This window comes from Lutra lutra, chromosome 8 (assembly GCF_902655055.1).
Source record: "Lutra lutra chromosome 8, mLutLut1.2, whole genome shotgun sequence".
In the NCBI taxonomy this organism is placed as follows: Eukaryota; Metazoa; Chordata; class Mammalia; order Carnivora; family Mustelidae; genus Lutra; species Lutra lutra.
Genome location: NC_062285.1, coordinates 122,138,177 through 122,154,196, shown reverse-complemented (window position 1 = coordinate 122,154,196; position 16,020 = coordinate 122,138,177). Strand labels below are relative to the sequence as shown.

The window sequence follows — 16,020 nt, the reverse complement described above, 5'->3', positions numbered from 1 at the left end:
TCATGACCTGAGCCAAAGGCAGACGCTTAACGACTGAGCCACCCAGGAGCCCCAAACATCCAACTCTTGACTTCAGCTCAGGTCATGGTCTCAGGGTTGCTGGACTGAGCCCCATGTTGGGCTCCACACTCAGCAAGGAGTCTGCTTGAGATTCTCTCTCTCCCTCTCCCGTCTCTCCTATCCCACACATGCATGCATGCTCTCTCTTTCAAATAAATAAATCTTAAGAAGAAAAATTCACAGAAGGAACACCAACAGTGAACCCTAACGTAAACTATGAACTTAAGGTGCTAGTGATGTGCCAATTGAAGTTCATCAATTGTAACGAATGTACCACTCTATTGATACTCTGGTGATAGTGGGGCAGCGTGTGTGGGTCAGGAGATATATGGGAACTCTACACTTTCTGCTCAATTTTGCTGTAAACCTAAAACTGCTTAAGAAATAAAGTGAATTAAAATAGCTAACATTTACTTAGGGTACACTATGCGACACTATGTATGTATGTATTAACTCCTTTAACACTACGTATATTAACATGTATTAACTTCTTTAACCCTCCCAAAATCTGAAATAGATATTATACTCATTTTACAGATGAGAAAATCAAGGCATAGAGAGATTAAACAATCTCGGTAAATCACAAAGCTAATGAGGGGCAGAGCCAAGCTCTGACCTTAGGCAATCTGCCCAAGACTCATTCTCCTGACCATTACATTCTATTGCCTGTAAGGAATGGCACACCTGCATTCATCACCACGTATTCCATATTTCAAATCAGACTTTCTTCTCATAAGTATGGTTTAACGTGGAATTGTCATTCTAACAGTATGTACTCCATGGTATAACACAAGTAAACAGCTAAATTAGATTACCTTTTTACTTTATAGATAGAAATAACTTTGAAAGTTAAGAGCTTTTTAGCTACTGGATATCTATTTTATCTTACTGACATTCAATTTATATAGCTTGGATTCCTTAGTAAACAGACTCAAAAGGCCCATTTCTTTGGACACTACAGCAGCTGTTCCTTTTTACTTTTAATTTGCTCTGTGCTTTTGATAGTCTCATTAACATGCTGGGTGGATGCACGCTGGCTAGATCATAATCAGTTTAACCAGGCTAGTAATCAAACCAGAGGGAAGAAAGGCTGTCACTCAAAAATACAGACTGAATATATAGTCTATAGGTTCTTAACGCTCTTAAGACACAAACCCCTACACTACAGACACCTATTCTGCCGCTGATTTCAAGGTTCTCCAAGAACTGTGGAAATCCAGTCACTAATTACTATCACATCTTGTAAGCCAGATTCATAATTACGTGACAGCCTTCTATGGGGCCCAGGGCATCACATGACATGGTCTCTAGAAGCTCAATGTCAAAGCTGAGCGACTAAGTTTTTCAGCAGTTAATTAATGGAGTTCAAGACCCCCTGCATCATGCTCAAAGCAGTCTAAGAGTCAGTTTGTCTTTACACTGAAGGAAAACAAATGGTAATAGTTTCACAATCCCCCTCCCCATAACTAAAGGTGTGCCCCAAAAGGTATAGTTCAGTGCAACATTTTATAAAGAGCATTGTATTCTCAATGCAAACTCTTTGAAAAGAGTTCTAACATCCCCTCATATAGCTAAAAATTGTCCTCCTTCTTTTTTTTTTTTTTTTTTAAAGATTTTATTTATTTATTTGACAGAGAGAAATCACAAGTAAGCAGAGAGGCAGGCAGAGAGAGAGGAGGAAGCAGGCTCCCTGCTGAGCAGAAAGCCCGATGCGGGGCTCGAACCCAGGACCTGGGATCATGACCTGAGCCGAAGGCAGCGGCTTAACCCACTGAGCCACCCAGGCGCCCCTGTCCTCCTTCTTATAAGCTAGATTTTTATGCTGAGTAAAACTACAATTATGTGGGTCTCATATAACCAAAAACTTCAAATTTTTTGAATATCTATACTGTGTCAGATAATTAATCAGAATCATTTCCTACTTGGATGTTTTCAGTGAGAAATAAAAGTACTGTAAGATCTAATTTATTGGAATCTATTTTAAGTGGTCAGTACAATATGTAGTATCTTCAATCCCTTTCACAAGTGAACCACCATTCAAAACACTCACTCCAAGCATTCCCCTAAGAAACCTCTGCTAACTCCATTATCTTTAAGCAGACATGTCCCAGAACCCTCCTACACTTTAGAGACAATTTACTGTCTGTTTCCCCCAGACTATAAGATAATGGAAGGCAAAAACCAAGTCTTAAACACTGTGCCATATAGCAGTATCTTAGCACAGAGTGGGCACTTAACACATTTTTTAAAAATTTTATTTATTCATGAGAGACAGAGAGAAAGAGGCAGGGGGAGAAGCAGGCTCCCTGCTGAGCAGGGAGCCCGATGTGGGACTCGATCCCAAGACCCCAGGATCATGACCCAACCATCTGAGCCACCCGGGCACCCTTAACACATTCTGATGAATAAATAGATGCAATCACCAAAAAATGACCCTGGGGCACGACAACACATTCAGTCCTTGGCCTCTGTATTCTCTAATAATAAGTTTACACAAACCACCTTATTGCATAACTTCAGGAACACAACCTCCATGAACATCAGTTTCCTCATCTATAACCAAGGATAATTAAATTTAAGCTTCACAAAGCTGGCTAATGAGATTATGTAAAGAAAGCATTTTGTAGGCTATAAAATAAAGCAATATGTTGCTGCTATTATTCTCACTACTGCTACAACAAACACTACTACTACTAATATTTAAGAAAAAAGTTCACAAAAGAATTTTTTTTCACAAATAAATTTTTTTAAAGACTTTCAACCAAGAGTTAATAATTAGTGACGTGGAAAACAAAATTAAGTTAAACACCCAACTTTCTAGTCATTCTGATTATCTAAGTATGGGGCATTATGAGAGCTCTGGGCAGAGAACATTCCTAACACTGTCATCAAAACTTCCAAGAGAGCTGAGGAAAGCAGCCTTAAAGATCTCAGTCTTATTGCTACCAGATGAGAGTAACAGTAACTGCCCTTCCACTCTGCTAGGTTGTCGGAGGCCCAACTGAGAAACAGGAAGTGAAAATAGCTTGGAAAATAGGATATAGGTTGCTCTTTTCTTTCACAGTCTTTGAGGAACTCTTACCTTAAGATATCCTCCAGCAGAGACAAGCATTTTGCTATCTGGAGAAAAGCAAAGGTCAGTTACCCAACCTCCATGGGTAGCAGCTCCTTCTTCTACTGAAATCGGAGCACACAAATGAAGCAATTCCCCATTTGAGACGTTCCAAATCTATACAAACAGGATATATAATGCATTAACAGGGTCATCCAGAAGTATTATATATCTCTCCATCTCTTCTGGAACATATTTGGAAATCTTTTTTTTTTTTTAAAGATTTTATTTATTTATTTGACAGAGAGAGAGATCACAAGTAGGCAGAGAGGCAGTCAGAGAGAGAGGAGGAAGCAGGCTCCCTGCTGAGCAGAGAGCCCGATGCAGGCCTCGATTCCAGCACCCTGGGACCATGACCTGAGCGGAAGGCAGAGGCTTTAACCCACTGAGCCACCCAGGCGCCCTGGAAATCTTTCTTAAAAATATAATTACAATTCAGTGATACCTTAGGAGTTTTTTTTAGATTGCATTCTCTATCCAATTTTTTAAAAAACACTAATTATAATAAAAATTCATTACTTAAAATATTTATCACTAACCATACTCCAAAAAAATAAGAGAGCTTAGAACAACTGGTCAGAATGTTGTGACTTTTTTCATTTAATAAAAAGAAAATAATGGAAGAAGAAAGGAACAAACAAAAAAAGAGGCCTAAGAAACTACCTTAAAAAACAAACAAACAAAAAAACCATAGAATTCTAGTCCAGTATCTACCACTAAGAATCCTGACAGAGGTCATTCAAACACCTAAAGTCATTCAGACATATTTTAAACAATAAATCCCTACAGGTTTTATATGTATAATATACAACAAATTAATTACAGATGCTAATGCTTTCATTTATTTCCAGTGATAATTAATATATGTAATACTCTAATTTTTCAAATAAATGCCCATCAGAAAAGGAATAAGAAATACAGAGGCATCAACAGCAAGGGAAAACAACCAATACCATCATTTATAAAGTAATGCAAGAGAATCAAATGGAGAAATTCATTAGAAAGAATTCAGCAAGATAGCTAGATATAAGCTAGATATGTATGTATAGACACATATAAATAGCTTTCCTACATTTTGAATAATCAAGTAGAAAAATAAAATTTTGTTTACTGTATTAAAAAAAATTTTTAAAGTAACATTTGTTTAAATAAAGAGAATTTATTTCCTCACGGGTTTCAGAAAAATGAAATACTCCGTAACCAGTAAAGGATCACTCTCATCCAAGAGAACTCAGAGCAAAATGAATTTCCCCAAAGCAGCCCTGCCACTTCAGTTGACATGCATTTATTAGAACAGAGAAGGCTGGTAACTCAGTCCTCAAGCAAGAGAATCTTAATTGTCCTGGACAGCCTATCTGATAATGTCTCCATTCCTACAAACTGCATACTCTCTTATGAATTTTAAATCTTCCTTTGTAAAAAACGAAAAACAAAAAACAAGATGCTCCTCAAATACACTGGTTACTAACGCAGCCATCTCAGTGCCCAAATTTTTCCCATCAACTGCCGAATCCTAACACAACTAGAAGCAGGCAGGCCCATGAGGACTGCAATAGGACACATTATAAATGTGGACTATCTAACAGATACGGTTTCATTAAGAGATCTTTTCTTGCAGTGCTGAAAACTGCAGAATTTGCCATTTATTCACTTACAACCTAGTTAACGATTTATAAAATTATTTTCCTCAAATTCTGCCATTATAAACAATCTTTGGTTCGGGTCCAAGAATTCCGATGAATCATTCTCAAGCAAAGAGCAGACAGCCAACTGCAAATAACTTGGGCATTTGCCTCCTCGCATGCACAGACTCTCATACACTTCACTCTAACTAAAATGAATTCTTTTCTGCAGAGGAGTGCTGCTGTGAATAAAGCGTGCACAGGAAACAAAGCAAACAATGCCTCATCCAACCAGAACCCCAGGGCCTGTGCTTCCTAGTCACATTAACAATGTCCCCAGTGTGGTACAGAGCATTAGCCAAAGCTACAGAAAGAGCAGTGCTTTCATGTCAGCAAACATCCTACCCTGATTTCTCCATTGTCATCTCCAGTTGCCAACAGGGTACTGTCCACAGAGAAGACAGAGCAACGCACACAGCCTCTGTGGCCCCTCAGTTCATGAAGAGGGGAGAGAAGGTCAAAACTCCAAATCTGGAAGGCAATTAGGATGGTTTAGGAATAGTAAATACACTAAAAATAAGTACCTGCAAATGCTGCCCTGAGGGTTAGTTAGCCATAAATTCAATCATATGGAAAGTCTAACATTCCACAGTTCATAAATTTTCATTAGAAGCCCAAATTCCAACTTGCAACATTGTTTTTTTCTGACTTTCCCTTTAATTACTTAAGTTAACTTCAGCTCAAGGGCCAAAATCACAGCTTCTTTAACCTTAACTTCTTTAGAAAGAACAGCACATCAGTTAAGAGCATTTTAAAGAGTGAAGCCAATGTGAGTGTGAATCCTGGCTCCCCTACACTGACGAGTTCCTTGTGGCCTAGGACAACCCACATAAGCTTCTCTAGCTTCAGTCTCAGCACCTGTACAATGGGACAACAGTACCTGAGGTGTGAAGATTAAATGAGATAATAGCGAAATTCCTAGCACAGGACCTAATATATGCCAAGTGTTCTTTAAAGGTTAGTCACTGTACTATCCTACTGTCTCAGCAGCCAAAATGTTCTTTTTTTCTTTCCAGTATTCTCCCTTGTGGTTTTGTCACCATCATTTAACAAGAATTTACTGAAATTACCATGTTCCAGACACTGTGAACTAAGAACTGATGGTACAAAGATGAACTGGATACAGTCCCTGTCCTTGAAAACTTTATAGTTTAATCAGGAATACAGACTTATGAATTGTTAAGTTAATAGTTATATGAAGTAAATGCTCTAAGAATCTTGAGTAATATGTAATGGAACACTGAAGGCAGAGCAGCTCACCCTGCCTGAGGGCCAGGAAAGGGCTCACTGAGCTGACATCAAATCTAGGTCTGGAAGAATGAGTGAGTCATAATGCTTCGAGGTAAAAAAAGGAGTTTGTGTCAAGCCAAACCACATGCCCAGGAGATGGAGGTAAAAGCAGCCTAGCACAGAAGGAACAACGCAGCAGAAAGAGATGGTCATGGACAAACGAGTCTGGCTTATAAAACACCGGATTACAGAGGTGTTTCAACCGGAGACTCAAATAACTGTAGGAAAGATAAAACTGGAAGAGGCACAGACCAGAGGTAGGTCTACCAATGAAGGAGGAGAGCCTAATCTGGGTGGGGACAAGGAAGAGAAGAACAAGCCAAGAAACCCTGAGAAGTAATCAACAAAGCATGAAACACAGGATAAAGCCCCACATAATTCCAAGGTTTGTAGTTGGGTAAGATGGGCAGATGATGAGGCCATTAACAAAGAGAAAAAAAAAGAGAATGGAGTAGTCAATGTCCCCAACCAGGCAGCATCATTTCACTGGAAAGTGATTTTCAGAAGTATCAACTTATATAATTACATAAACATTTACTGTGGATGTGCAGTTAAATGTAAGTCCCTTTCAGGGCTTTTTATCACCTATAAAAATAGTAGAAACTACATTTTATTAGTAATAGACAAAAAGTCATCAGTAAGCTAGAAATCAAAAGCCCTCATGTTATTCATCTATTTGACACCTAAATGCCAATGTCATCCTCTAAAAACTCACAAAATATGAGAAGGACAAGTAGACAGAAACATACTATACGTCATTTGAACTCATAATACATAATGAATACCAAACTTTTATGCATGCACATTTCAACTATTTGGCCTACCTTTGCAGTCTTGTCAGCAGATGTAGATGAAAACTTGGTAGCATCAGGAGAGATATCACAAGAAAGTACTGTATCCTGGTGACAGACAAAATCTTTTTCTATTCTTCCAGTAATAATACTCCATACCTTCAAAAAAAAATTCAGAAGTTGACACTTTTAAGAACATTATGTATTACTGAGCATAATCATCTAGATACATAGCTATAAAACAAGAGCTTTTGCACAATGGTTGTTCTGACCTCTTTAAGTGTCCTTTAGTACAGATGCTCTTAAATACAGAGCAGATGTAGGTGACTGCACTAAACAGAAAACAAGCATGAGAAGATAGAAATCTAAAAATCTGAGTAGTTACTTACCATCCATCTGCTTGCAGATTTCAAAATATAATCATTACAATATTAGAATGCTTTTTTTAAAAAGAGACCTGTGCTTCAAATTACCTTCACTGTTCCATCAAATGACCAGGAAAGCAGTTTTGAATTTTTCAAGAGCTTAAAGTCTTTCACTCTTTCCTGATGGGCTTGTAGAAAGACATATTCTTCTGACTGCCAATTCCAAACCTGAATATCAAAGAAATAAGTCTGTTATAATCCTTAACCCTCTCCTCATGATATCCCATTGGAGGAGTGCAGTAATATGTGGTCCACTCCCTAAAAACTTTTGTTTTCATGGCATTTTGGTAAGACAAAGAAGAGTACCAAGAAAGAATAGGTATTTCCATTTTACAGACAGAGAAAAGCAAAGCTGGGGCTAATTACCTTGACCAGAAGTAGAATAAAGTATTTTTCCTCCTAAATAAAGTTCATTTTCTTCAGTTGCTTAGAGAGCAGTTAATGATATCAGAAGATAGAGAAAAGCCATAATATGCTAGTGAGCTCACCCTCTGATTAAATTTTTCAGAGAAAATTATCCCTATTACCTATTCAATTTCCTAAGCCCCACAAGCTAGGCCAAGACTGAAGATTCTAGCTCCACTGAAGCTACTGAATCCTACTGGTCCTCTTGCCAGGGCAGGTCAGCTGACCAGAGTAGCTTCAAATCAAGACATGGAAATTCTAAGTTTCAGAGATCTTAGCTATCAGCTATCCCCTAATGCAATCCTCAAATTGACAAAGGAAGTGATATATTTTTCACATGGAGCTCCAGGAAGAATTCCTCAGGCACAGGAAAGGAGAAGAAATTGAAATGATGGAGACAGTGGATTCAAAGTAGGCTTGAGGTATGGGCTGGAAGTGTGATTCACAACCTGGGAAGAGCATTTCAAATAAAAGGAATGAATGCTTGAGTTAAAGCACAGCAACAGGAAAACGTGGCAAGGTTACGGGGACTGGTTCATAGTTCAATCTGGCTGAAACACAGGCTACATAAAAGAGTCAGGGAAAAAAGGTTAGGAAGATATTCAAAAAAACAAGCCCAGTGGGCCTGATGAAGCTGGATTTCTGAAATGTGGGCAATGAGGCAGACTGGAACAGAATTTTCTTCCATTTTGAACATCAGAAATAAAAAGATAAAAAGAAAAATCAGCAACTACCACAGGTATGCACATTAGTGATATTCTGGGTCAAGTTTTTGACTGGTGAAAGTTCAACCGTACAAATGTTTTTAGGCTTTCAGGCTTAGGGAAAACTGTAAAAGAAATGACCCTTCTCTTATCCCCTTTCTTCACTCCTTTATTCTCCACACTTAGCAGCCATCTCCCCACTGAGCCCTGGCTCTCAGATCGCTCTATCTCTCTGACTCCAAGTGCTCATTCACAGAAGTTGGGGTAGGAGTAGGTTATCTGTATAAGGGGGCAAAGAGACCCTAGAAGAGGAGCTGGAAGTGAGAGGAGTTTTAAAGAGAATGAATTAGGAATTTCAGCATTTTAAGAACTCAAAGAGGTATGTTGGTGGAAGGAGAGGAAACAGAGGTTTTCCCCACATCATATCAGAAAGGAAAGGCACTCAGTGTGACTAAACATAAAATACCCTAGATCATTTCCACTAGGAACTTTCTGGCTCTCTCTACTTTCTGAGCTTTACTAGACTACAGAATCAGTGGCTACTGTTATTAAATACAGAGTGACCAGCACTGCCATTCCTCGCTGTGTCCGATTCAGTGTTCAATCCTGACAGGTTCTTACTGCTTCCCCCCACATTAAGAAGTCAAAGACCGTTCCCAAGCAGATGTAACACAAAATTTGACAATCGCTAAGGGAAGATTAAGAATAGCCTTAGCAGTTTTTGTTGCAGAAGTTTTCTGATAAGGCAATGATGACAGGGATACTTCTTTTGGTTGGACTCAAAAACAATGTACTGGGGCGCCTGGGTGGCTCAGTGGGTTAAAGTCTCTGCCTTCGACTCAGGTCATGATCTCAGGGTCCTGGGATCGAGCCCCACGTCGGGCTCTCTGATCAGAGAGGAGCCTGCTTCCCTTTCTCTCTCTCTCTGCATGCCTCTCTGCCTACTTGTGATCTCTCTCTCTCTCTCTCTCTCTCTGTTAAATAAAATAAAAAATTAAAAAAAAAAACAATGTATTAATGGAATCACCTTACATAATAGCTAAACTTTCACCAGCATTAGCAAAATGTATTAAGGTTGAGTTTGCGGAGGTCTCTACCATTAGCTATAGTATTGGCGATGTATATACACTACAGAATTTTTTTAGCAGTATAAATAGTAAAATTAAAATTTGTAAAATCCTGAAGAATTTTCTTATACCTGTGAGAGTCAATATACTCTCATACATTGGTTCAGGTAAACATGACTACTACTTGGAATTTATTTATCTCAAGAGAAAGGATCAAAAACTACCAAAGGTAGACCTCAATTTTCACAACTCTTGGTGCTATAAACAGGTGAGTTGATTTTGCAAATCTTGGCAATAACTTTAGTTCGGTTCAACAAAGATTTACTGAACTCCTACTGAATTCCAGGCAGGGACACTGGGAATACAAAGATGAATAAAATAAACCTCCAAAATGGTGACTATGTGACATGTGTGTAGATTTGTTAATTAACTTAATCACTGTAATTATTTAACAATATGTACCTACTATATCAAATCATCAAATCATCACGTACATCTAAAACATACACATTTTTGTCACACCTCAACAAAGCTGCACGGGTAGGGGGTACAAATTTCCCTAAAATGAAAATGAAAACTAAAAAATGAAAACAAAAACCCAACCACCAGTCAATTCTTGGACATACCCACCAAGAGTTTTATTACATGAACGTATACTCATTAAAACATTTTAAATGTAAGAAGTATTCTGGGTAGAGAAGGAAAAAAGGATGAAACATCACTTAACTCATATTTCTAAAAATAATCTAACTCTGATCCTAAAAATATTCCTAGAAATTATTTCTCCCCCTGGCTGAGTATATCTGATGTTCAAGCAGGTCATTAAACCTATGAATTTAGCTTCTGACAGAAAAACTATACAGTATACAATGTCTCAGCAGAATCCCATCAGATGTAGTTTAGTTTTACCCATATCAAAGCCATCTGGAGAGGAAGAAAGGCAAGTATCATGCTAAGTTTCAGAGCTAATACCTCAGTATCATGGGAGCCTGCAGTAAGTTTCTGCACTGAAACCAGATTTCATTCTAATCATACAAAACTCACAAAGACACAATGTAAAAGTATTTTTTCAAAATACTTTTTTTTTAACTTTTATTTAAGTAATCTCTCCCCACAATGTGGGGCTCGAATTCATGACCCCAAAGATCAAGAGTTGCATGCTCTTCTGAGTCAGTCAGGTGCCCTGTCTAAACAGTTTTTAACACTATAAATATTGCTACTATAGGAAATATATATATACACACACATACACACACATACAAATACATGAAATAAAAGAACACACAAACTTCTGTTGAACATATGCATTTATATCCCCTTCACTTCTAAAACTCTACTACAATGACAAAGTCAAGACAATGGGAATGAAGACAACAACAAAATGTTGAAGACTGGGACACCTGGGTGGCTCAGTCAGTTGAGCATCTGCCTTCGGCTCAGGTCATGATATCAGGGTCCTAGGACGGAGTGCCACATCGGGCTCCCTGCTGAGCAGGGAGCCTGCTTCTCCCTCTGTCTGCCACTCCCCCTGCTTGTGCTCTCATGCATGCATGCGCTCCCACGCTCGCTCTCTCTGACAATAAAGTCTTTAAAAACAAAAAAATGTTGGAGCCCAAAAAACAGAAGAATGGTAATTGACTTAACAGAACCAAGAAAACAGAATCCTAAAAGCATCAGAGAAAGACAAAAGCAACAAAACTGACACTACAAAACTCAACAAAAGCTCAGAAACTGAGGTCACTGAGGACATGAGAGGTGGGAGTGAGGATGGGGCAAGGACCAGAACTATGAGGAACTGTGGGAAGACAGCAATCATGCAGGCATAGTTTTTTTTAAATCCCCCTGAAGTCTCCATTAAAAACAAAAATATTTTAAAAACAGCAAAACCAGAAATGCAGATAACAATACCATGTTAACTGATGAAGTATCCCCACAAACCCTAAGATACAACTGAGAAGGAACAAACTGAAAGCTGGAAGACATGCATCCCAGCATCTCAGACAGATCTAAAAACAACAGAATTCCAAAACAGCCACATGACATTCACTGGGATGTGTAGTGGACCAACGGGAGAGCAGCAATAGACACTGAAACGGAGTACCAAGAGACTACAGTAGAGTCTGAAAGGGCTACACCAGTCTGGGACCTATGAACTCTCAAAATTAACCAGAACAATACTATAATCATGAGAAAAAACCGCTGGGAATAGAATCCAAATTGAGTATTTTAACAGGATAATGGCAGCAAAGGAAAGAGAAGGTCTGAATAAAAATGAAAGAAGAAGACAGGGCAAAGCAGTATCATAAAAACACCGTATTTTTAATGCTTTATGAAAACAAAAGGAGGAAGAGCTGGAGGGCTACAAAGCTAGAGGTGTGAGCCTTCAAGGAGTTCAGGAAAACGAATTTTGTGTAAAAAAGGAAAGAAGCATCATTGAATACAAAGTTACTATGAGAAAAAAGAGTGAAGTGTAGAAAATGTTCCTCCAAACAATGAAAGCAAACCAGAAGTCTGAAATAAAGGGCACCAGCACAACTGAGGACAGACGTATAGCTTTGAAAATAGGGGGATCAAATGAAGGTTTACACACTAAATAAGGAGACACTACACCTACCCCTAGTTCTCTTCCCCACTTAGCTCCAAGGACCTGCCAGCCAGATTTATAATCTCCAGCCAGATAGACCAGAGGATTCCTCTCTAGGAATCTCACAAGACCAGGACAAAAGACCTAAAGATACTGACAACAAAGATTCCCCATCCAGACTGTTTTTCAGAAAAGGTTTCAGTCCACACACAGAGCTTTCAATCAGCCTTTTAGTGTCCACTTCTAGTAGCTAATGATCACCACACAGCTGAGGAAGACCTTTAAAACAAGAGGCCAAAACAACCACAACAGGAAAAAAAAAAAAAAAAAAAACACCTCAGAAGAAACAGCAACTATGTGTGAAAATTAAATTTTGAGGAAAAAATTATATAATTTATATATTATCTATATATCCATCCATTCTCAGAGAAGATATTACATCCATGAAACAAGAACACAGTGTTCTTCAAAAGGAATAAGAATGGACTCTTCAGCATTAAAAATAGTAGAGATGAGGGGTGCCCAGGTGTCTCAGTCGGTTAAGCACTCAACTCTTAATTTCAGCTCAGGTCATATCTCAGGATTGTGGGATCAAGCCCCATGTCATGCACTGAGTGTGGAGCCTGCTTAAAATTCTATCTCTCCCTCTCCTTCTGTTCCAGTTCAGGCACTCTATCAATATATACATACACACATATACACCTAAATAGTAGAAATGAAAAACTTAATGAAAGGTCTGGAAGAGAAAGCTGAAGAAAACTCCCAGAAAATAGAGCACGGTTTAAAATGCTGAAACGTAGAAAAAGAAAATTACATGAAAAGTCCAGAAGATCTGAAGATGGTTTTTACAGAAAGAGAAAGCATACTGGGAGGGAGAGGGATCAAAGAAAAAAATTCAAGTTTATTTGAATTGAAAACCGTTAAGTTTCCAAACTGAGAAGGGATCACAAAATGTCCAAAGCAATGGATAAAACAAATACACACCATGGCACAACTTCATGAAATTTCAAAATCCTAGGAACAAAGAGAAGATCCTAAAATCTTCCAGAGAAAAAGATTAGGAATCAGAATGGCTTCAGACTTCTCAATATGAGCTTTGGAACTTTGGGAGAAAATGGAACAATGTCTTTAAAGTTTTAGGGTAAAATAACTGCAAACCACATCCAGTCAAGGATAGAACTGTCCTAAATTGCATCAAGGCAGAAAACACATTCATAGTACACTCAGTCCACTTACTTATAATGACACTAATGACCTAAACAAAATTTTATTATAATTGTATTAGGATAATGGGATTGATAAAAGGGTGTGTGCATATGGCAAAGGTAACACAGGCAGGAAAAGAAGAAAAGCTAAATTTTTAACTTAATGTGTATCTTAATTTTCAGTAAATTCTCAAACCTAGAAATTGGTAACATTAGAAGTGTGGGATATGCGGGCATGAAGATAAATATCAAAAGAAGTGTCTAGAAGTTAAAAGAGGTAATTCTGGTGAATGAGTAACAGGGGGTATCTATTTTCCATAATGAGCTTTGTAATACTACCTAAGTTTTTAAAGTATGTGCATTAGAACTCTGATAAAAACAAAATGAATTTTTAAAAGAATATATAGTAGGCTTAATGCCTATATATCCACAATCCTTCATTATGACAAACTATTCTTTTTTCACAGGATTTCATCCCTATAATAAACATCTTAACATTAAAAGAATAAAATTTGGGGCGCCTGGGTGGCTCAGTGGGTTAAGCCGCTGCCTTCGGCTCAGGTCATGATCCCAGGTCCTGGGTTCGAGCCCCACATCGGGCTTTCTGCTCAGCAGGGAGCCTGCTTCCTCCTCTCTCTCTGCCTGCCTCTCTGCCTACTTGTGATTTCTGTCAAATAAATAAATAAAATCTTTAAAAAAAAAAAAAAGAATAAAATTATTTCAATCAGAGGGGCACGTCTCAGTCGGTTAAGCATCCGACTCTTGATTTTTGGCTCAGGTCACAATCCCAGGATCATGAGATCAAACCCTGAGATGAGCTCCATGCTCACTGTGGAGCCTGCTTAGGATTCTCTCTCCCCCTCTCCTTCTACCCCTCTCCTATTAACAAGCATGCACTCTCGTACTCTCTTTAAAAAAAAAAAAAGTTTTCAATCAGATTTTACTACTATCAAGAAAAGTAAAGAGCAATCATATAAATCTGGCAAAAAAAAAAAAAAATATATTTACTGATACAAATCCAAATACCAAGGCAGGCAGGGGAACTCAAATGATTCCTTGATCATCAAAATAAACAACCTTCCAGTACAGGGTTCACAAGTCAAATTGTCTGCCTTACCCACAGAAAAATATGAAACATGAATGGGTTTCATCTAAAGCTATGTGTATAATCTCAGTGTATGGCCAAAGTAATAGAATCTTAAAGAAATGTTTAAAATGCACACCAGAGGGGCGCCTGGGTGGCTCAGTGGGTTAAGCCGCTGCCTTCGGCTCAGGTCATGATCTCAGAGTCCTAGGATCGGGCCCCGCATCGGGCTCTCTGCTCAGCAGGGAGCCTGCTTCCTCCTCTCTCTGCCTGCCTCTCTGCCTGCTTGTGATCTCTCTGTCAAATAAATAAATAAAATCTTTAAAAAAAAAAAAAAAAATGCACACCAGATTTGAGCCACAACCGAAGGGTTCCTTGCTGGAGTCAGCATTACATATGTTGGAAGTTAAATCTTTTCCCTCACCTGAATTGAAGAATCATCAGAGCTTGAAATAAGAGTCTTCCCATCATCTGTGAACTGGATGTGCCGCACAGTTTTCTTGTGCCCAATCCTGGATTGGAAGATTCTGTTGTTTAGGAGCTCTAAAATCTTCAAAATAGAAAAGCTCAGAAAATTAGTACCATGACATTCAGCAACACCCAGGCATTATACCCCAAGACATTAAATTAAAATTAGACTACAGAAGGGTATAAATTTTCCATCTCATAGTGCTTTCATTTTAATTAAAGACACACAAATGAATGGTACACACCTATATACAAGTGTCTGCACACACACACGCATGAACACACTCACACACCCCCTAAAATAAAACACTCACTGGAATGACCAGATAGCAATAGGAACCAGTGGTCCTTCTGCGAACTCAACTACCCAATTCATCAAACAAGTGGCAGCCTGGACTCAGCCTCCAAAAAGAAAATGACATTTATGAAGGATGAGAGAGAAGAAAGAAAAAAATTCAGGATGAGAGACAAGGCAAGCTCTTTATAAAACAACACAGACAAGGAAAGCGAGGGTAATGAGGGGAACAAGTAACAGAAAAGAGGATATGAGTAGGCTGGGGAAGTACCCTGAGAAGACTTAGCAGGGCTAAAGACTAATATGTCAAATGCAGAGAAAAGGAAGTGGTACAGAACTCAAAAACTAATGACAATGTCAAAAAGGCTTTCAAGTGAACTCACCAAAGCAAAACAAAAAAAGTTCTTTTGCCCAAATTAAATGTACTCAAGGAAGCCTAAGGAAAATACAAATGATGCTAAAATAAGACACTGTAGGAATTCAAACCTAACCTGCACAACTGATAAAAGGCCCTTTAGAAAACAAAGGGAAACTGTGTGAATGAGAGCCTTCCCCAACGAGGACAGACAACCCTACAATTGCTATATGGCAAAGGCAGCCTAGCACCCTACCTGAGCACAGTGGCTCAGAGACTCAGGGTTTGAACTATAGCCCTGCCACTTACTGATTTAATGAAAGTTGTGGAAACTAGGAGTTCAGACACCTGCAAAACAGGAATAACACCACCTAACATCCAGGGTTTTACAGTAATTCCATGAGAGAAACTGATAAACACCTAATAATGGTAGCTGTTTACTATTTGATTCTAGGCCCAACCAAAAGAAAATGCCATTTCACAGGTTAAACAG

At 38.5% G+C, this 16,020-nt stretch overlaps 1 protein-coding gene across 5 annotated transcripts in view; it reads right to left on the bottom strand.

The window, feature by feature from the left end:
- APAF1 (apoptotic peptidase activating factor 1) overlaps positions 1-16,020 on the bottom strand; it is a 90,670-nt gene that overhangs the window by 4,083 nt on the left and 70,567 nt on the right. For all 5 annotated transcript variants that reach the window (XM_047740088.1, XM_047740085.1, XM_047740084.1 and 2 more), the window contains exons 23-27: positions 14,834-14,959; positions 7,409-7,528; positions 6,969-7,094; positions 5,200-5,325; positions 3,143-3,289 (exon numbers count right to left, since the gene is read on the bottom strand). In XM_047740088.1, coding sequence (XP_047596044.1) covers positions 3,143-3,289; positions 5,200-5,325; positions 6,969-7,094; positions 7,409-7,528; positions 14,834-14,959 — 645 coding nt within the window. The remainder of the gene's footprint in view (positions 1-3,142; positions 3,290-5,199; positions 5,326-6,968; positions 7,095-7,408; positions 7,529-14,833; positions 14,960-16,020) is intronic.